The sequence below is a fragment of the Chlamydotis macqueenii genome, chromosome 20 (assembly GCF_036417535.1).
Source record: "Chlamydotis macqueenii isolate bChlMac1 chromosome 20, bChlMac1.mat, whole genome shotgun sequence".
NCBI lineage: Eukaryota > Metazoa > Chordata > Aves > Otidiformes > Otididae > Chlamydotis > Chlamydotis macqueenii.
In genome coordinates, this window is record NC_141575.1 from 11269896 (window position 1) to 11289641 (window position 19746).

Genomic DNA, 19746 nt, shown 5'->3' on the forward strand with positions numbered 1-19746 from the left:
AGGGATTTTCCAAATAATGCAGAGAAAAACAGACGCTCCCTGGTGTCATTGTCAATTAAAGCTACATGGGTAGCTTTGTGCTTATTGGAACTCCCACAAAAATGAATCTGCACAGCAAGGAGAAATCTTGTGGCAAGGCCTTGATTTTGGTTTCAGAGCCAGATGCTGCTGCCCCGAGCGGAGCCTCGCCACCGTGTGATGAGCTGTTACCCAGCCCGTCGTCCTCCTGACGCGCGTCCATCAGCCACCGCGTGTGCAGACAGACTGTGCCGGCCGTGCATCCCTGCAGCAGTGACTCAGTCCCTGTCCAGAGCAAAGTCACCTTCTGAAGGGTGGCTTGGTGGTGGCAGCGGTGCCAGCTCCCAGAGAGCCTCTGGGGTGCTGGGGCGTTTGCTGCTTTTGCAAATGGGTTGCTAAAAGGCCACAGAACCTTTGTCGCTGCCGCTCAGTGTTGGAAAGCAGCTTTCCCTTTGCTGAGGGGGGGTTAAAAGCAGCCACGTGCTTGCGTGCTGCGTCCTGTGCTGGGAGCAGTGCGTGGTTTGCTGCTACGCAGAAGGTCTGGTGTGCGGTGTGCCCACTGGTGTACTGCAGCCGCTTCCTGGCATCTTCCAAGTTTTGCTGCATGCCCCCAGCTTCTGCTGGAGAGCAGGACAGGCTCAAACCTCAGCTACTGGCATAGAGATTGCACCAAGCTACTCGCCTGCAGTGGGCTTCTGGGTCAAGATCTCCAGTGGAGAAGCTCGTTCCTCTTGTTTTAAAGATCGCACTGACCTGTATTGATTGAACCAGGGCCCTCAGGCAGGAGCAGAAGAAAATCTGCCCTTTGAGCACTCAGTGCTGCTCCAGAGTAGCTCCCAGCCCACAGGACACTTGAGTCACCGCTCAAGCACGGAGCTGGGCAGACACTGGGTTCCGTGTTTACTTTCCGCCCATCTGCGTGGTTGAAAGGTGTTGAGCGCGTTCCCTGTGACTGCCCGTGTGGGTTCCGCTGGTGTAAAAGCCAAGCGGTTGTTTTCTCAAAGGGAGCAAAACGGGGCGTGCACAGGCTGAGAACAGCAAGGAGCTCCTTCGTGCGCGTGTTCAGGGAGATCAGGTTTGCTTTTAGGCTGCAGCTCCGACAGTGTGCTGGGATTAGTCGGCAACCTATTTCCTCCTCCTGCTCCTTTGATTTATAACTTATGTAAATGGGAAGAGAGCAGACAGGGTGTGTTTGCGTGGTGTTAAACTGTCTGGCAGGTTTATCCCTCTTGTTGTGGGACTTCATGAGCCTCAGTAGGTGGCTGCCACATGGGGGGAGCCTCGTGGGAAGCTTGCTGGGTGCACCCTGCGGGGTGTCACAGCGATCGGACCCTTAGGGAAGGGGTGCCTGGGCTGCCTGTCATGGCTGGTGCCTCTCCCCAGGGTGGAGAACCTCCTCAGGACACTGTCTCAGTGCCAAGAGATGAATTCCTTATGGCTTCTTTGCTGCTCTTTTGCTTCCAGGTGACCCTCTTTGTCTACTCTGACCTGCTGCTCTTCACCAAGGAGGACGAGCCTGGGCGCTGCAACGTGCTGAGGAACCCTCTCTACCTGCAGAGCGTCAAGCTCCAGGAGGGTGAGTGTCTGTGGCAGCAGTGAGAGACATGTGGGGCGTTTTCTGGGCTGCTAGCTATGAAAGTTTCTGGCCAGCAGCAGGACAGCACCCTGCTATCCCAATGCTTCCAGTATGTGACAGTGCCATCCAGCTGGTGCTTCCAGATCACCCTTCCTTGGGGTGCAGGGCCAGCATCACCCTTTCCATCCCTGAATTAACCCAGTCCCTGGGAACACCTCAGGGGCACTCGGTGCCGCTTTCCGGGGCTTTTTGGCTGCGTCTCTCGGGGGTTTGGGGCTGGCGTTCCCCAGGGTCTTGCTGTTCCCCTTGCTGGTGTTGCGCTGCCTGCGGCGGGGGCTTGCTGAGGCTGAGAAAGGGAAGTGGAGTCTTGAGGTTTCCCCCGTGATGCCTCGAGAGAGTTCAGACCTTGTTTCACAGGGGGGCTGGCTGAGCCCTCCTGACCTTTGCTTTGCTACTTCTCCCTTCAGCCACCCACAAGTTTCCCCTGCGCTGGTGTCCCTCTCCCACGCACACCCCGTTGGTGAGGAAAGAGCGAGCTCTGGCGTTGGCGGGAGGCTGAGGACCATGCCCTTGCTTTCTTTACCTTGGCAAACCTTTTGCATCCACAAGGGCTCAAGGAGGGCTCCTAGGGCAGGAGGATGACTTGAAATCAGTTACTTCACGTTGAGTGCTGAAGCTGTGTAGGAGATGGCCTTTAGCTACTGGGGGTCAAAGAGGAACAAATGAATTGCTCTACCACATCCTGTTTGCCGTGGTGGAGTTGATTCTTGGCCCTGGACCCAGTCCCACCTTGTTCCATCTTTGGTGCAGTTGCTTTTTGGGTATGGGCTTGTTTTTTGTACGGTTGCCCAACGGTGTCAGTGTGGGGCTGGTGCCCTGGCTCCTCCTCCAGCCCAGGCGGCAGGTGTGGCTGGACCGGGACCCCACGTGGGAAATCCCGATCAGATATAAGGAAAAACTTTTCTGTGGTGAGGTTGGTCAAATATTAAGGTGCCCAAAGAGGTTGTGGGATCTCCTGAATGCCTCCGGGGATGGACTCAGCCGGGCACAGCCCTGAGCGCCCTGATCCTGGGTGCTTTGGGTGCTTGGACTAGAGACCACCAGAGAGGCCCCTTCCAAACCAAATTACTCTGTGACTGTATGAGCTGATATCTTTGTGTAGTCCCATGGCCCCAAACAAAAGAGATTAACCCAGATCTGGGCTGCCTCTCTGAAGTGATGATTTTCTAGATGAATTTTGCCGCTTCCCGTGACTTTCCCCAGCTGAGCCATGAGCTCTGTGGATGAGTTGTCTCCCCACCTGCCCCACGTTGTTGGGAGCCTCGGCGCTGGGGATCTGTGGTGCTGTGCCAAACGCCACGGCCTGCCTGTCAGTTGTTATTTCCCATTTCCAACAGCGATCCTACTCCCAGATAAATTCACTGACCCATTTGGTGGGGGCAGAGACACAGGGAGGGAGATGCGGCAGCGCGGCGTGAGCCATTGAGAAAACCCATTCCCTGGGGTTTGTTGAGTTTGTTCTCAGTGCTGCTTGTTTCTAAGAAACGAACAAAAGAAATTGTTCCTTGTTGAAGTGCTCGTTGGTCAGCGTCTGCTCCCTGCGTGCGTGCGCGTGCCGCCCCGGCTGCTCTCACAGGCTGTTGAATATCCCTGCTCTTGTTTGCCTCCTTGAAGAAATCGGCTTCCCCGGTGCTGGTCCCGGCTTCGTGCGCAAAGGTCTGTTTGCAGCTCGGCGCAGGAATGTGCCTCCTAACCTCGGGCAGAACGGTTGGATTTCGTGAGCAGTTTTCTGCCACTTATTTCCTTGTTGCCATAATAACTTGGCTGGATCACATCTGGAACAGCTTAACGAGCCTCTCCGAAGGGCATGTTTGTCTCTGCCGCGCCGAACCGCCCCCCGTGCGCCGCGAATCCAGCACGGTGGGTTTTCAGACAGCTCACCCTCCTGATTTGGGCAAAGCCGCTTCAAAGGCGGGTGGAGCGAGCAAAACGATGCCTGTCCCTTTGGCAGGGATTTTCTGTCGGTCTCCTGCAGAACTGAATGGCGCATGAATAGGAACAGGCGTATTGCTGAGTATAACAATTGGGACATCTCCGGTACGCTGAAGACCATTGTGATGTTTCCTGTTTCTGCTGCTTGCTGCGCTGTGCGAAAGCAAATCAGTATAATCTGCTTTACAATGCTCTGTCTTCCTGCCTTAGAAGCTGAGCGCGGCTGATGAGCACCGCACCGGGCAGTGTTTCCAGTGCGCCAGAGCTGGCTTCCTCACCAGACACTGTGGGAATTTCGATGCTGAGGTTGCCGCCTCGCTGAGATCCTGCTCCCCCTGGGCGGGCGTTGGGATAGAGAAGAGCGCTCCTCTTCTGCAGCCGGAATGAGGGTCCCCAGGCTGTGAGCCCCAAGCCCAGCTGGGATCCTGCACACGAGGACTTTTCACGTGCTGCTTTGCTGTCCCTGACGTCCCAACCCGCCGTGTCTTACAGCAAGGAGCCCCAAGGCAGTCAGAGGCCCAAAGTGTGATTTATGGGGCTTCTGTCTTGCCACCGCTTCTCCCTGCTGCCCAAGGATGCCAGGGCTTGCACCCTGCCACACCTCCCTAGGGACTGGTGCCACAGAGGGTGACAAACTCGTCCCCTCCTGGCAGCCAGGTTTGGATGTGCACAGCACCCTTCCTCTCTCCCCATGGAGCCGGGGCCCTGCAGCACCCTGCCCCATGAGCTCCCCTTTGGGTGCTCAGCATGGTCCCGTTCTCACTGAGCGCCCGCGAGGGGCTGGGGAGCAGGGTGCTGTGCTCGCTGTGGGCGTTGTTGCAGTCCCCTGGGCCACGCAAGGAGGCTGTGGAATGGAGCAGGACCATCTTCCTTCTTTTTCCCCACCCTTTTGACTCAACGCCCAGGGTGCACCGTACAGTTCCCGCAGCAGCAGGCGTTTTCCTTGGGTTGCGCATGGGAGGGGGGCAGAGCCGGGGCGGCGCTGAAGGCTGCTGCTGTGCCGGGAGCTGCGTAAGCGCCCGCTGTGCGCGTCAGCATGGGTGTGCAGGACGAGGCTTCGCTGGAGAGGGAGACGTGTCCCCACAAAACTCACATTCTCCTCTGGCCCGCACCGAGCGCACGCAGCAGCCCAGCCCCGGGGCAGGGACGGTTCAAGTTGCTCTGACGGATGAGCCAGTCCCCAACACAGCAGGAAGAAACTAAAATATCTTCAAGTGAGTTGTTTTTTGTTTTTTGTTTTCTTTCCCATGCTTATTTCCTTTTAGCATTTCACTGAGTTTGGCTGAGGGTACGCACTGCTCGGCTGTCAGAAAAGGTGCGGACATAGCACCGTATGGGGAACACAGCCCCGGATCAACCCCGGGCCGCTGGCTGCCCCCTCCCTGGTGTGAGGCTGGGCCTTTCCCCTTGTCTTTTGTGGCCTCTGTGGTCTGCAGCACAGGAGATGAGCGGCGCACGTTGTGTGGCTCCGGGGCACAGCAGGCTCTGGCATGCCAGCCTGACCCTCCAGAGACTGGAGAAAGCTCTGGTGGAAGAAATTCCAGCAAACCTGTTTTGTGCTGAAATCTGCGCTCCGGTCTGCCCTTCCTGGCTCTGCCGTCGCCCTCGCGCCTCTCCAGGGACTGGTACTGGCTCAAGACTGGGCAGCCAGTCTCTTACCTCCCACTTGTTCTCTCTCTACAGGCAATTACTGGTAGGAAATGGGATTTCGGCAGCTCCTTAGCCTAGGCTGGCTCCCTGCTTCGTGCCCCGTGGGCACTGGGCTGCTTGGCCATGTGTAGCAGCGAGCCTGGGAGGGACAGGGACAGGAGCTGCTGGTGGTGGAGGTTGCTAATGCCAGTAGCTCAATGGAGAGGAATTTGGAAAGGAGCTGAATGCTGATGGTTTTGGGCTTTGGGATCACTCGTTACCGCTGAAGGAATAAACAGAGGCCCAAGAGAAGCCGGGTCATTCCCAGGGTTGTTGCACTCCGACGTCACCTTTCTTTGCTGGGGATGCGTGTCTCTAGAAGGTGGCTTGTCCCTCAGATCAGCCAGGAAAGCCGAGTTAAAGCTCCTGAAGAGTGGCTGGGACATGTTGGTCTTCTGCAACCTGCTTGGCAAGGCAGCCTGGAGAGCTTCGGTCATGGTGCCGGGAGGAGCAGAGAGCCCACTTGAGAAGATGGGGTGTTTTTGTACTGCTGACCCCTTGGGAAGCGGAAGCAGCAGAAGGGGATGGTGGACTCATGGGGTGCCAGCAGCAGGCTCTCATCCTACCTCCAAACCCTCCCTCGGAGGAACGCGCTGGCTGAGGGGCTCCCGTTGGAGGCCTTGGCTTTGCAAAGGAAATGCTCCCCAGTCATCCTGGTGGGATTTACGGAAGAGGGTACCAGGGGAGCTCGAGCGTCGCTGTGGAGCGGTGAATGGTGTTTCTGTGGTGCAGCGGTGAGGCTCTCAGCCAGGCCCGTTCAGCCGGTGCTTTCGGCGTTGCTCCCCTCCTGGAAGTGAGGGTTTGGAGGGGAGCGCTGGAGCCCTGTGGCTGGCAGCGCTGGGGCCAGGCTGCTTCCCTCACTCTCCCATCACTCAGGGTGAAGCACACTGAGGCTTATGAAAACACCCAGGGGTTAATCATCCAAGAGGTGGGGCTGGGCTCCAGCATCCTGGTGTGGCTCGGTGTCCTGGTGTCCTTATGTCCCCATAGTGATGTCCTAGCCCGTGTCCTGCAGTGTGCGTTCAAAGTGAAGCTGGCAGCGGAGGCAGGCCAGCTGGAAGAGACATGTAGCGACTGGCTCCAGGCCATCGCACTGTTGCGTGGGTTTTGCATTGCCCACAGAGTGACTGAAGAGATGTCTGCGTCCCTCAGTGGGTCACAGCTCTGACCTTGATGTTTGGGCTGCTGTCTGTGGCAGAAGAATTGCTTTTCTCTGGGTGTTTCCACAGCTGTAGAGAGCCTGCTGCCGTCGTTAGCACAGCTCGGGCTGTTGAGATGAAGCAGAGCTGGTGCTGACGCTGCCTTGGACAGGATCTGTGGCCGTGCCCAGGCTGCAGATCTGATCTCCTGGCAGAGATAATGTCGTTAATGGGGTTATGGAAGCCGCAGCCCAGTGATGCTGTGTGCTGCCAAGGGCCAAGCTGGTGCAGGGCAAGCTGGTGTGAAGGAGTGAGCCAGCTCCAGGAGATGGAATGTCCTCCTTCAGAGCTGAGGTGACCCTGTCCTGTGGCAGCTCCATGTCCTCCTGCAAGGCTGGTGTGTGCAAGAAGTGGCTTCCTTTGGGGCTGGTGATGCTTGTGTCTCACCAGCAAGGAACAAAGACCAGGGCAAGTCTTCAGGAATGCCTTTTTGTTGGGGACAGGGAACGTTTGCCCTGCAGGAACCAGTCTGATGGAGCAGCTGGAGCATAACACATCCCCCTACGATAGCTGGCAGCAAGATGAGGAGCTGAACCAGGCTGCTCCATGACTTAGGAAGACATGGATCACAATGTTGGTCATTGCGTTGCCTCCAGCACCATCTCCTTTCCTGAAGCTGTGGAAGTGCAAGTCCCTTGGCCGGGTCTCCTGTGCAGTGCTGGCAGGAGCTTGGGGAGTTTGCCCTCAGCCCAATGGATCAGGATGAGCTCTCCCCCCTGGCCCATGTCAGCTGCTTCCCGTTGCCCTGGGATTCAGCTCCATCTCCTTGGAGGGCCACCGACCCCAACCGCTGGCACGGATGGAGGCTGGGACAGACAGCGCTAGGCAGAGCTACCACCAGCCTTACCAAGGGCTGGGCCAAGAAGCTGGGGATGAGCAAGGGCGTAGGAACAAGAGCTGCTCCGGTGAGTCCTCCTGGGAGCAAAGCATCCCCAGAGGTAAGGTGGGAGAGACCCAGCCCCGGCGCCCAGGACAGCTGCATGGGCACTGCGGGGCCTCCGCCGCTGCCGGGAAGGAGTCGGGCTGCACGTGCCATCGTAGGATGGGCAGAAGAGCCTCTGCGTGAAACAAACCTTTTTCCAAAAGGACAACCCCAAAGGAGAATCCGTGGTAGGGCAGTGGGTCCGTGCGATGCAGCCTGCCCAGCGCGTGGCCCCTGCAGATGCAGCACACATCACTCCCGGCTCACAGCCTGGTACTGTAGGCTGACAACAATAAATATTCATTAAACGCTGTCTCTTAGCCAATTCCTCTGCCAGTGTCTCCGCTCGCAGTTGTAGCTTAATTTTGATCCTGTTTTTCCTTCTTTACAGGTTTGGAAGATCGGAAATTCTGCATCCTTTACCTCGCAGAGGTGAGTGTTACTGTTTTCCAGATTAACTTTCTCGCGGGAGCTGAACACGTACTAACGACTCTGATCCTTTCTGCTGGGACAAGGAGCACCGAACGGGCTGATTTTAACTTCCTTTTTAATTAATTTGCCAGAGGTCTGGAAAGGAAATGTAATGGCTGTAGCCAGAACGTATTAGTAAGAAGCTGCTGAAAGGAGTCTGTGAGCGGGGAGGCTGGGCAGCAGCGAGAGGTTTGCTGTTCCCCTTCCCCCGTGCGCAGTTGGGGATCTTCCTCCACACATCTCACTTTCAATTTGACTTGGGATTCTGTTGCCCAGTGGCCAATTTCCTTGCCAACTGTTTTGTCTTTATTTGTTTTTAGGCATCTTGCTTTTCTTGTTTTCGAGCACCTGGGTTGGAAGCCCTCAAATAAAATGAGGAAGCTCAATCTGAAAGACGCACAATCATAGCTCTGAAAGCGCGCGTGCTTGGTACGTGGCTGAGTGCTCTAAACAGATTTGCAATCACTCAGAGGTTGGCACGGTTACATTTGTGTTGTGAGGCAGCCAAGGAGACTGCAAAATGGGTTTGCAGTGACTGGACCTACCTCATAATTGAATGCTGTGGCTTTTCTGTTCCTTTTCAAGTGACTTTACTGTCTTCCTGATTTCAAGGCCTTGTATTTTCACGGGTGGAAGTTTGGATCTGGGAAAGATCCCCAGGGTGCAGAGGAGAACGGCAAACATTGCTCAGCAGCAGTGTGACATAATAATAAGCTATTGTGAAAGTTGGGTGAAAACGCTCAGAATGAAAGTTGTTCACCTGGGTTGGCTGGGATTTGGGCCAAAGCACGTCTTGCTGTGGAACCACGGGCTGACGCCTTCTCTGATGTTTCCCTCTTCTTCCTTCCTTGTCTCCTCTATTTCTTCCTGGGGCGGCCGGGCAGGAGCTGCCTCCGGGGTTTGCTCAGTGCGTGTCCCAGTGTCACGTCAGGCTTGCGTGGGGTGTCCCTGCCCGGCTCCTCCTGGGCTGTGACTCGGAACGGCTGCGATGGGTGTTTGTCAGCGACATCCCAGCAGCGGGACGGGCACTCCTGTGTTTTCTCATGCATTTGGAAAATGTGTGACCTTAAAGTTAGAACTTAGGTGTAGAAATGACTGAAAGAGAACTGGCTGCATTTCATGAGATAGTGGGAGGGGAAGAATCATCTCTTTCAAGATGTAACGAAGTGCTTAGCTTTCTTCTGATGGCTTTCAACGGCTCTGGCAGCTCTGGTGACCAAGATCTGTGGTGTCCGTTGCAGTTGCAGTGTAGCAGTTGGATAGAAAACGTGAAACACTTTACTGCATGTACACTCCCTCACAGAGAACGGTAGGTCTGGGCTGGCCGTGCTTACGGGACTCTGCAAACCCATTGTTCTTCCTCCTGTCCTCCTGAGGTATTTTGGAGCCGGAGCTTCCCGACCCGTGGTGACAGGCAGGTCTGCCACTTGCCCCAGGAGCAGCTGCTCGCCCCCCGCGCTGTGCCAGCCCATGGCTCAAAGATGGCGTCCTGCCCAGCGGGACGTTCCCTCCCGGACCCCACGCGATTGCTTTGAGGCTGGTGGTCTGTGCCAAGCTGGACAGACCAGGCTGACGCGAGACCTGCCTGGGGGCGATGGCTCTCCAGCCGTGTGGTTTGGCTGGGTCTTTCCTGCAAGGAAGGGAGAAGGTGGCTTTTTACGTGTCCACCATGGGCACAGCGTGGATAGAAACAGTCGGCTTCAAGGCTGAGGGAACAGCACGCTTCCAGCTGTGAGTCTTGTCAGACGCTCGGGCGATTTGGGGTCAAAAGGGGAAGCTGAGGCACAGGGGGGGATGTGCCTGTGAGTCAGCAGCCAGCCAGGGCAGGACGGTGTTGTCCCAGCTTCCCCACGGCCGCTCTTCTGGGAATCGGTGGCCTGCAGCGCTGGGAGCCGCGGGGAGCGGGTGAGCAGGCTGTGGGGACGGGGGCTGTGGTTAAAGCCTGGGAGCAGAAACCTCCCACTTCTGCAGCGCCGGGGTCGTGTGGCTTAGCGAGCTGTTCTGGGTGGAGGCAGACCTCGGGCGAGTGGAGACGGGCTCTTCTTAAATGATGGGATGCTGTCGTGGCAGTCAGCCTGGGAGCACTTGAGCATCTTCTCCCTGCAGGGAGGCTGAGAGAGTCACCGTCAGGTCATCCCTCTTTTCTTCTTAGGAGCAAAGCTTTAGTCCCAGGGTTGTGGAGGTGTCACCAGTAGCTTTTAAGTCTTGGCCGCCCGTGGGAGGGAGGGGATGGTCCCCCCAAAGCCATTCCTGCAGGCTGGCTGCACACAGAGGCCTTGCAGGGGGCTTTGGTGCCTCGCTGGGCTCCCGGGAGCATCAGTTTGGGGTGTTCAGGTTCTTTTGTTATTTTTGTGTGGTGGGTGGATTCAAGGCATGGCCGGCTGTCAGACGAGAGCTGGGATTCAGGCCCAGTGAAGCAGCAGTCTGCTGTTGCGGTGGCACGTGGGGCTGGGGTGGGGGGCTCTGGGCCAGCCCAGCGTGGCGTCCTGGCAGTGTGAGCTCCTCAGCCTCCGCCCTGGCTGTGGGAGTGATGTTGTGTCCCTCCGCAAAAGCAGTGCCCTGTGGCTGTCCTGTGGCAGCCAGAAAGCTTTGTTTAAGGGTGCACCAGGGAGGGATGCTTGTGTGGACTTGGCTTTTTTTTCATCCCATGTCACCCTGCGGGGTCTCCCTCCGTCCTGATCTGCCCCTGCCCTGCTCTCTGTGGCAAGTCCTCCATCCCTGGGCTCAGCGGCAGCGCTTTACGCTACCGGGAGGTTTTTGCTGACTTGGCTCTGCCGGCTGCTCCTTTCTGGGTGGAGGTGATGGGTCTGGGGCTTTGGTGGTCGTCGTGACCTGGGCAGGCGCATCCGTTGCGCTGCCGCGATGGGCTCTGGGAGGCTGGCAGAGCTCTCGTGCTGCAGTTTCCTACCCGCAAATCACTTGCGATGAGCAGTGACGCGTGTAGCGCTGCTGTGAGTTGAGTTGAAAGGGAGCCCGCGGGCCGGGCAGACTTGGCGTTTGCGGCAGGAGGAGCTTTTGCCGAGGCCTTGGGCTGCCATCTCCTCCTGCTCCTCATCCGGAAGGTTTGTGAGTAACGTTCTGACCCAAAAGGTCACAGTTTTGCGTTCGGATCTGGTGTGATCCGAAATAGAAGTCTGTTTCAGTGTCTGTGAGTTGCTTAATTTATTTTAAGCGAGAAAGAAAATCCCAACCTTCAGGGAAACTGGAGTGTCATAAAAAAGCTCCTGCCAGTCGTCCTGTCTAAATCACTCCGCAGGGTTAAACCCCGTGCGTTCTGGTTATTTACACTCGGACGGCAAACAGGAATCTTTACGGCCCGGTGTAGGTCAGAGCAGAGGGGTGTTTGTTTTAGCGGCTCCTCAGTGTGTCAATGGCAGCGCTTGGAGGTCCCGAGCGCAGGTGGCCGTGCTCCTGGTGGGACACGTGGCCTCCTGGAAGGGAACGGCTAAATATAGATCGGTGTTGGAAAGAATGGAAACGGTGTTGGAAGGAATGCAGAAATAGAGGAAGGTTCTGGACTGAGCTGTCCATTCTTGGCGTTTTTGTTCCTCGTGGTGGTCGTGGGGTGTCTGCGATAGTCCCAGTACCTAAGTCGGCTGGGATTCTGGAAATGGAGGTGGTAGCTTTTGGTCTGATGAATACTGTGTACCAAGCTTGTCTAACTTTTCTGTTGCCAACTGGTATGTGAAAAAGTACTGCCACTGCACACAAACTCGGTCCAGCATATGTTTCACTTCAGTATTTTAAATCTAAATAAAACAGTTCAAAGTCAGTTGGACAGACCCCACCTGTGAAAGCTTTGGGCTGATTCATAGAATCACAGGATGGTTTGGGTGGGAAGGGACCTTTCAAGGCCACCCAGTCCAACACCCCTGCCAGGAGCAGGGACATCTCCAACCACATCAAGTTGCTCAGAGCCCCGGCCAACCTGGCCTGGAATGCTTCCAGGGATGGGGCATCCACCGCCTCTCTGGGCAACCTGGGACAGTGCTCCACCACCCTCACTGTAAAAACTTTCTTCCTCGTATCCAATCTGAATCTATCTCCTTCTATTTTAAACCCATGACCCCTCGTCCTGTCACACCAGGCCCTGCTGAAGAGTCTCTCCCCACCTTTCCTGCAGCCCCCTTTAGGCACTGGGAGCCGCTCTCAGGTCTCCCCGGAGCCTCCTCTTCTCCAGGCTGAGAAGAGGACCCATGTTTCTGCACCCTGGAGAATTTGGAGTGGGGGAATTTGGCCTCGTTTCCCCTCTGCCCCCATGCTGTTCCCTGCAGGGCACATGCAGCTCCAGTGATGACCCATGTAAAACCTGTCAGGAGAAAACATTTACTGGGTGGTGGGAATCAGTAGTCTCGCAGGGAGCCAGTGCAGAGATGTGAATATGGTCCTGGGCTGTATTCACACCCTTCCCGCTCCGGAAATATCCTACTCATAGGAAACGGCAGATCAGTGTTTTATTGCATTGTTAGAGGTTTGTGATTTGAACCCAACATGTTCAGACCGAATTGACTCAATATCAAATAGCTCAGTGAGTTTTGCATTTGGAAAGCACTAGCAAAATTAATCTTTTTCTCTGGAAGTTTTCATCTGGAGTTTCTCTTGGAAAACTGCCCCAACACAAAACCTTTCCAGCAGCCGCTTCTTGGCCTGCTGCGATGAGCACGCTTAGTGCCCTGAGCAAATTAATGCCCTGGGTCTGTGCTTGATCTCATCTTGCCTTGGAGATGCGCATCCTAACTCTACATGGGCGATGCTCTGGACAAGTGTCAGGGAAGTGACTGCTGGAAAAGCAGTTTGCTGGCGGTGCGGAGGACTCTAAGGCTCAGGGGCACGCTGTGCCATGGCAGGTATTGTACACCTGGGTGCTTTTGAGTCAGCTATGCTGGGCATCTCATCGGAAGAGTTTGCAAGGAGCGTTTTTGGGCACTGTCCTGGCAGATCTAGAGGACGTTTAGGCAGATGGTTCGCTGATTGAGTCAGCTTTCCCATTCCTCTGTTCTCTGACCCCAAGTGACGGCCAGAAGACTTGCAGTTTGGGTTGAATTTGTTTCCAGTCAAAATGGAATGGTTTTGGCAGAGGGCCAAAGCAAGGGAAATTGTTCCCCTTTTCCCCAGCATTAGAGGGTCTGCTGCCCTGGATTGGGCTTTGCTGTTGTGATTTTCTCCCTCTGCTCCTTGGTGGGGCTTGAGCAGCCTGCAAGATGTCTTGATAGAGTCATAGAATGGTTTAGGTTGGAAAAGACCTTTGAGATCATTGAGTCCAACCGTTCGTCCAGCACTGCCAAGTCCACCACTAAACCATGTCCATAAGTGCCCCATCTACGTGTTCTTTATACACCTCCAGGGATGGTGACTCCACCATGCCCTTGAGCAGCCTGTTCCAGTGCTTGACAACCCTTTTGGTGAAGAAATTTTTGCTAATATCCAATCTAAACCTGCCCTGGTGCAACTTGAGGCCATTTCCTCTCGTCCTATCGCTTGTTACCTGGGAGGAGACACCAACACCCGCCTCCCTACACCCTCCTTTCGAGCCCCCGACACAACTTGCTGCAGGAGGGCTTTAACCACACAATGATTTAGGAGTCCCTCAGCCTAACCGGAACACAAAATCCTGAATTTTGTGCAGTGATGGTCACCCTGCAGATGCCAGAGTGCTGTAGGGTGGAGGTGTAGTGGGTTTTACGTTCCTTGTACGAGAAAATCAAGTGTTGGCTGGCATCTGGCTGTGTACAGGGTGGGAGATGGCAGAAGAGATAAATGTCTGTCTGTGGCCTATGTGCTCTGTTGAAATTGTATCTCAATTTCCTCTAATTCCTAATAGGAAGAGAATTGACTTTTTTTTTTCGGATTTGTGGGCTGTTCTTTGTCACAGGGGCTTGTTGTATTGCAGCAAGGTGAAAGTCTCTGGGCCGTGGTGGAGCGAGCACCGCAGACAAGATTAGAAGCGTTGGGATCGGTCATACCTAGGGATTTCAAGTTGAGAAAATCTGGACAGCTCCTTGCTGCCTGCTCTCACCAGCTTTCTACATGGACTTGTAGCACACTGACGGACCCGGCAGTCTGTTCCTCTGCCTTTTCAGCGCTGGGGGGGACTCTGTGTCCTCCAGCTGCTCTGCTGGCGGTGGGCAGGAGATGTTTCCAAATGAAAAACCCGTTCCTACTCTGACATTTCTCTGGGCTCCCAGTTCAGGTCTCTTCGGGCAGAGCAGGGGGTGCTCATGTCCCAGTCGGAGAAACAGATAAACAGGGGCACTCTGCTTCCCTGGATTTGTGACTCTCTACGCAGTTCAACCTGAATCGCAGTTTTGGGATGACCACAAAATGTGCTTTTTGGAGCAGTTCTTTGTTATTTTCCCAAGCTTTAATTCTGTGGTCACATTTCCCAGATGTTGGCAAAAAATAAGAGCTGATGTGATGCGGTTACAGCACGGGAGAGATTTAAAAAAGCCCAGGCACCAGCAGGGGATTTTGGAGGGGAACTGCTCTTCCCTGGGACTGCGTGGGCTCTCTTTGAGGCTGTGCTGGGGGAAGAGGGACAGGCAGCTCTGGGACGGTGTTTGCAGGGGGGGGTGGGCTCAGTGTTGCTGTCACCGGGGCCGCTCAGCTGCGGGCCCTCTCGCCTGGGAGGAGAGGGCGTTTGCAGAATGGGAACCTGTGGGCCTGGGAGCTCCGTGCCTGGCTGGTCATAGGGCTGGGGATTCCTGTCAAGGCTCTTATCTAATGAGCCCCCAAGTTCAGGACAGCTTGCAGGTCTGCAAAAACAGATCGAGTCCTGGGTCCTCGTTGGCCACTCCAAAGTGGGTGGAAAATGTTCCTCAGGCTGGCTTTTCCTCCTGGAGGCTTCACGTCCTCCAGCCTGTGCCACGATGCAGTGCTCCCGTGGCATTGCTCCTCCATCTTCTCCCTTCTTAGTAGCAGCAGCAGCACCTAAGTGCATCAGGATCTGACTGGCCTGGGGTGAGCTGGAGCCACGGGTGACTCTGCACCATGAAGTACCAGCTCTGCTTTGCTGTCTCGGTGCCTCTCCTGATCCATGGGTGTCTGTAGGATGATGAGAACCCATTTCCTAGGGACCAGCCCATGGCATCACAAGGAAGGATCTATCCTTCACCTTCATCTGTGGAGCCCCCTTGGCCTGAGAACAAGCCACACAGCAATGAGCCACGCTCCTCTGCAGCGATCGCTGTGCCCTGCAAACGGCAACTCCATACACATCCCCTGCTCAAGCACCCATGAGATCCTGTCACCTTTTGGTCATCCCAGCTTTCAGTAGGGCCCCTGCTGTTACTGCCAGTGTTTGTTTTTTGGGCACCACCAGTGTGCCCAGCAGTCCAAAAACCACAGGAAGAGACGTGGTCCCCCACAGTACCCCCAGCCCCGCTTAGCACGGGAGCAAACTGAACTTTCTCATCAGCCCTGGCTCCCTGGGTCATGAAAGAGCCAGCGAGCGTTTGCCCGTGTTTTGTGCACAGGATATTCCCAGGGCTTGCTGTTTCGCCAGTGGAAGGTTTGCTCTGTGATTTAAAAGCTATTGTAGTCTGGAGCCCGTTTCCGAGGTACTTCCCCTCCGGGATCTCTGCTGTGTTTGGCCACCGACCAACACTCTGAACATTTGGGGCCGGGGGCCGGGCAGAGCTGAGCTGGGCTGCGAGCCCCGGCCCTGAACCCCTTTGCCATAGACCCCGCAGAAGAGCACAGCCCGGGGAAAGGAGCAGAAGTGCGTCCCCCTGATCTGGGGGGAGAACGTCGACCCAAGGACCTGACCACCCCATGCGAGCAGGTCTGCTAGCAGCGAGATGAGAGCAGCCCCGCGCTGGGCTGGTCACTGAGCGCAAGGCGCTGGAGGGGTCAGGCTGAGTCTAGCTTGTTGTCACTATTTTGGCTTTGCAGAGTCACGTAGAGCCACAGCTGTGAACTGGAGGGTGTTGTGCTGGGTCCTGCGCAGAGGGGCACCTCCGCAGTCTGCGGTCTTGGCACGTGGGGCCTGGGGGCCCTGCCTGGAATGTGGTGCCGTTCTCCAGGAGGTCCTCGGCTGATGGATGGGCTACAGAGCCAACAGTCCCTCTTTGGCTGGTGTCTGATGGGGTAACCAGGAGCTCTGCCTGACCAGACCCCTTGCCTGTCACCTCCCTGTGCTCCTGCGTGCCGTGGGGCTGGGGGAGCATCTGCAGGTGTGGGCCTTTCCCATGAGCAAAAGGGGCCTTGTCCTGCTGTGTCTGGGGCTTGCGCTGGCTGCTCTGGGTCCCCCTCTGCAGACAGGCCCTGTGCTCCCGCACCAGGGCTCGTGCTGGGTCCAGCGCTGCCCCGGGGCTGTGGGCTCCCCGGAGGCTCCCGCGCCAGCTGGCACGCCGCACCTGCAATAACATGTTTTTCAAAATAGCGGGGTGAAGGCAGTGAGAAAGCAACTGGCAGCCACTTTAGTCACTCACTTTATCTGGTCGCAACCGCCCCCTTCACGCCATCTGCATCCTCCGTTCCCAGCGCTGTGAGATTAAACCCTGTTTTCTCTTTGTAAATATTGGCAGGCGCGGCGGCAGCCTCCCTGAATGAAAACAATAGCGGGGAGGCTGGTTCCCAGAGCGAGCCCTGAGTGCGGCAGCGTGCGTGGGGCGCGGCGCAGCCCCGGCGTTAGCCAGCCTCCCCGGTGCGCGGGGGTCCTGAGCTGGGCGGCTCGGTCCCCTGGCCGGGGCTGGGCTCCAGGGACACGTGTCACCAGTAGAGCTTTATCCCATCGAACAGCCCGTCCTTCACACGTCTGCCCTCCGTCTGGCTGGGTCCCAAAGGACTTTTTGCAAGCAGGAGCCTGTGCTTCAGAGGCAGCCAGGGGATGCTCAGCCCCTGCGGGTTGGGCTGGCGCTGGCCCCAGCCCAGTTGCACATTATTTAGGGGGAGCAGGTTGATGGAAAAGGGAGAAAGAGAGCTCTTCCCTTGGGAACTGTGTGTTGGAGAGGTTAAATATCACTGTGAAGGAATAAAGTGCTGAGATCTCACTGCTGGAGCACAGAAATTGTAGTAAAATAGGTACAGATGGGATAAACGCAATTTTGCATGTTCGTGTTGCCCTCGGCCTTGCCCGCAGTGCCCAGGACACGTGTTGGGGCGGTAGACTTGCTCCTCCAACTTTTGGACCAGAGGACAACCTCGTCTCCTGGCTTTAGTATTCCCAGGCTGCTGGGGCTGGGGGGTCTCTGGCTCGCTGAGGGAGCAGGAGGGAGAGGCAGTTTGCTCTGTGTGGCCTGAGCTGAATTCAGCCTTTGTGCTGAGTTCAGGCGAAGAGATGGGGGCTGTAACTGAATCGGCAAGGGGCTGCGGAGCCGGGGTCTGCCACGGGCAAGGGGAGATGAGACACCCTTGGAATTGCTTTGAGCCTCGCTCCAGGGGAGCTGCGGAAGCTCGGTGGGGATGGGAGTGTGCGGTAGTCCCGGCATTGCCGCGGGCGCTGGGCAGCTGCACTGTTGTCTTTTAGAGTCAGCTGAGCCCTTGCTGTCATTCCCTTCTGGCCCCAAGAGCAGGGCAGGGAAATGCCAGCCCCCATTTCCAGCCTGGCGGGTGGGTACCTGTCCCCTCCTCTGAAAGCAGGAACGGTTAACTTCCTTCCTAGGAATGTCGCAGTGGTACAGCTGGCATGGGACTGGGAAAGACTGAGCCATCTGTGCTGGGAAAGAGCACCGCGATGCTCCGTGGGATGCTCAGAGCATCACTGCCACTCAGGATCTGGGGGCAAGGGGAGCCCTACCACCCCGTGTCCCTGAGCCACAAAACTCTGTTCCATTCTGACAGTGCTCAGGAAGGCTGAGCCTGCATTCCCAATGTTTAAGCCCGTCTCTGCCGCAGGAATAGATGTGGTGGTGTGCAGACATTAGAAAGATCTCCCCTTCTCTTCCCTGGCAGGCTCCTCGGAGGGGCAGAGGGCTGAACAAGAGATCTCTTTTTCTGGAGGTGATGTGGGAGGCTGGTTTATTTACTGCTTTAGGAGGGGTTTTGGATTAACCATGAATGAATTAGCAGCCAATGAAAACAGTGTTTTAAATGGTGTGACTCAAAAGCATTTCCCCTTTGGGTTGTGTTGTGTCTCTGGAGTCACAAAGCTGTGAGTTCCTTAGTTCTCTCTGACCGCCCTGGGAAAAACAGGCTAGCGGAGACCTGCCCTTCTGGAAGGAAATCCTAGGGGGAAATGAAAAGCTTTTTCATGCCCTTTAGTGGAAGACTCTTTTTTTTTTTTTTTTTTTTTTTTTTCCCTATCTGGCCACAGAGGGAGATGATCCCCATGGGCATTTCTGGACCCTTTTTAAAGCAAGACCTGTGAAATCCCAGTGGGCAGCAAATGTTACTAATGCTTAATTTTTGGCAGAAGAGATAAGTGGTTTAAGGGCTGGGAGATGCTTGCCGAGAGAATGTGGTCAGAAGGTTTCTTAAGTGGGTGGGATTTGGCCCAAAGGAAACACGTCAGAGAGGAACAGGTCCATATCACAGAGGGCGTGCACGGGGAAGGGGCTAGGGCAGGAGGGGAGATGGGCTCAGTGGGGACGAATTCCTGTTGTTTCTCTCGATTCCTTCCTCACTGCACGCTGCTCGCAGACCGAGCCTGACCGGAGCGGGAGCACCGTCGTCGGAACAGCCCCTGATGCTCTGAGCGAGGAGCAGAGCAGGCGAGGCTGGTCTGGAGGCTGCCTTCCTCCCAGCCCAAAGGTGCTTGGTGTCATCAGTTCGGCAAAGAGCAATTTCCACCCTCTAAATGAGCCTACTAGATGTGTTTCCACTGTGGTGGCACTGGGTGCAGAATTGCTGGGGCTCTGCCCGTGCCCGCTACTCTGCTCCCACTTATGAAAGCAGAAGTCCGCTGCTCGGCACCGCAGCAGCCTTTCACTCTCTGTCGGGAGGAGATTGCACCGTGAAGCCCATTTCCCATCTGTTTTGCTTTCTGGTGCCCAGGGCGCAGGACACTGGTGCGAGCTCCCCCGTTGTACTTCCATTCGCCTGACACTGTGTGTTGGAAGCAAGTAGTTTGCAAACAAAGCCAGGGCCTAGGACACGCAGCTAATGACCTTCTCCCTGCCTGTGTTTCCTTTACGTCAGAAGTCGGAGTGCTTATTAAGTTTGGAGGCTTACTCCCAGGAGCAGAAGAAGAGGATCTGCTGGTGTCTGGCTGAGAACATCACCAAGCAGCAACATCCGGCGTCAGCTCCTACGGAGAACAAGGTAAGTGACCCGCGCAGGAGCTCAGAAACCCTGCTCAGAGTGTCGTGGGGCTCTGCCCGTGGCGGGGGTGATGCTCCTAGCCGGTGAGCAGCTCCGGAGGCTGTTTTTGGGCCAGGTGAGGAGCGAGTTTTTGTTCAGGCACTGCTGCATCTGCCGCTTCCCGCTCGGCTCAGGGAAGCAGTTATTGCATTTGCATCCCCTGACCTGAGTAGAGGCAGACTCCAGGCTGCTTCTGACGCCTCCCAGCATCTGTATTTGGACAGCTGAGGGCACACAACCCAGCGTACAGCCTTCCCTGAGAGCTCAGCTCCAGGGCAGGGCTGAATCCAGAGGGAGAGGTTCTGGCTGTCATCTCTGGGTCCTGATTAAAAGATTGAGGTCATGGGAGCAGCGGTGTGGAGACGTGCCCCTTCTGTGCACTCAGATGGGCTCAAGTGTTTGATCTGGACCCTAGGGATGGCCTCAAAGCACAGAAAGGTCACTTTATGAGTGCTGTTTTTCCTACTTAGCAAGGCAGCACCACCTCTCTTCCCACACTGAAAAGCCCGAGAGCACTGTCTCAGCAGTACTGGCAAGGGAAATGCATGTGTTGGGCACGCCTGCCCTGCGTGGTTGCAGTTAACATCTCCCATCTGCCTGGCTTCGGGGCTGGGGCTGCCACCAAGGAGTTGTCTGGGACA

General features: G+C 56.1%; 1 protein-coding gene across 3 annotated transcripts in view; it reads left to right on the top strand.

Annotated features, from left to right (window-relative positions):
* Positions 1 to 19746, top strand: part of RGS3 (regulator of G protein signaling 3) — a 67290-nt gene that overhangs the window by 22843 nt on the left and 24701 nt on the right. For all 3 annotated transcript variants that reach the window (XM_086763788.1, XM_086763787.1, XM_086763784.1), the window contains 3 exons: positions 1483 to 1594; positions 7788 to 7828; positions 18944 to 19066. In XM_086763788.1, coding sequence (XP_086619914.1) covers positions 1483 to 1594; positions 7788 to 7828; positions 18944 to 19066 — 276 coding nt within the window. The remainder of the gene's footprint in view (positions 1 to 1482; positions 1595 to 7787; positions 7829 to 18943; positions 19067 to 19746) is intronic.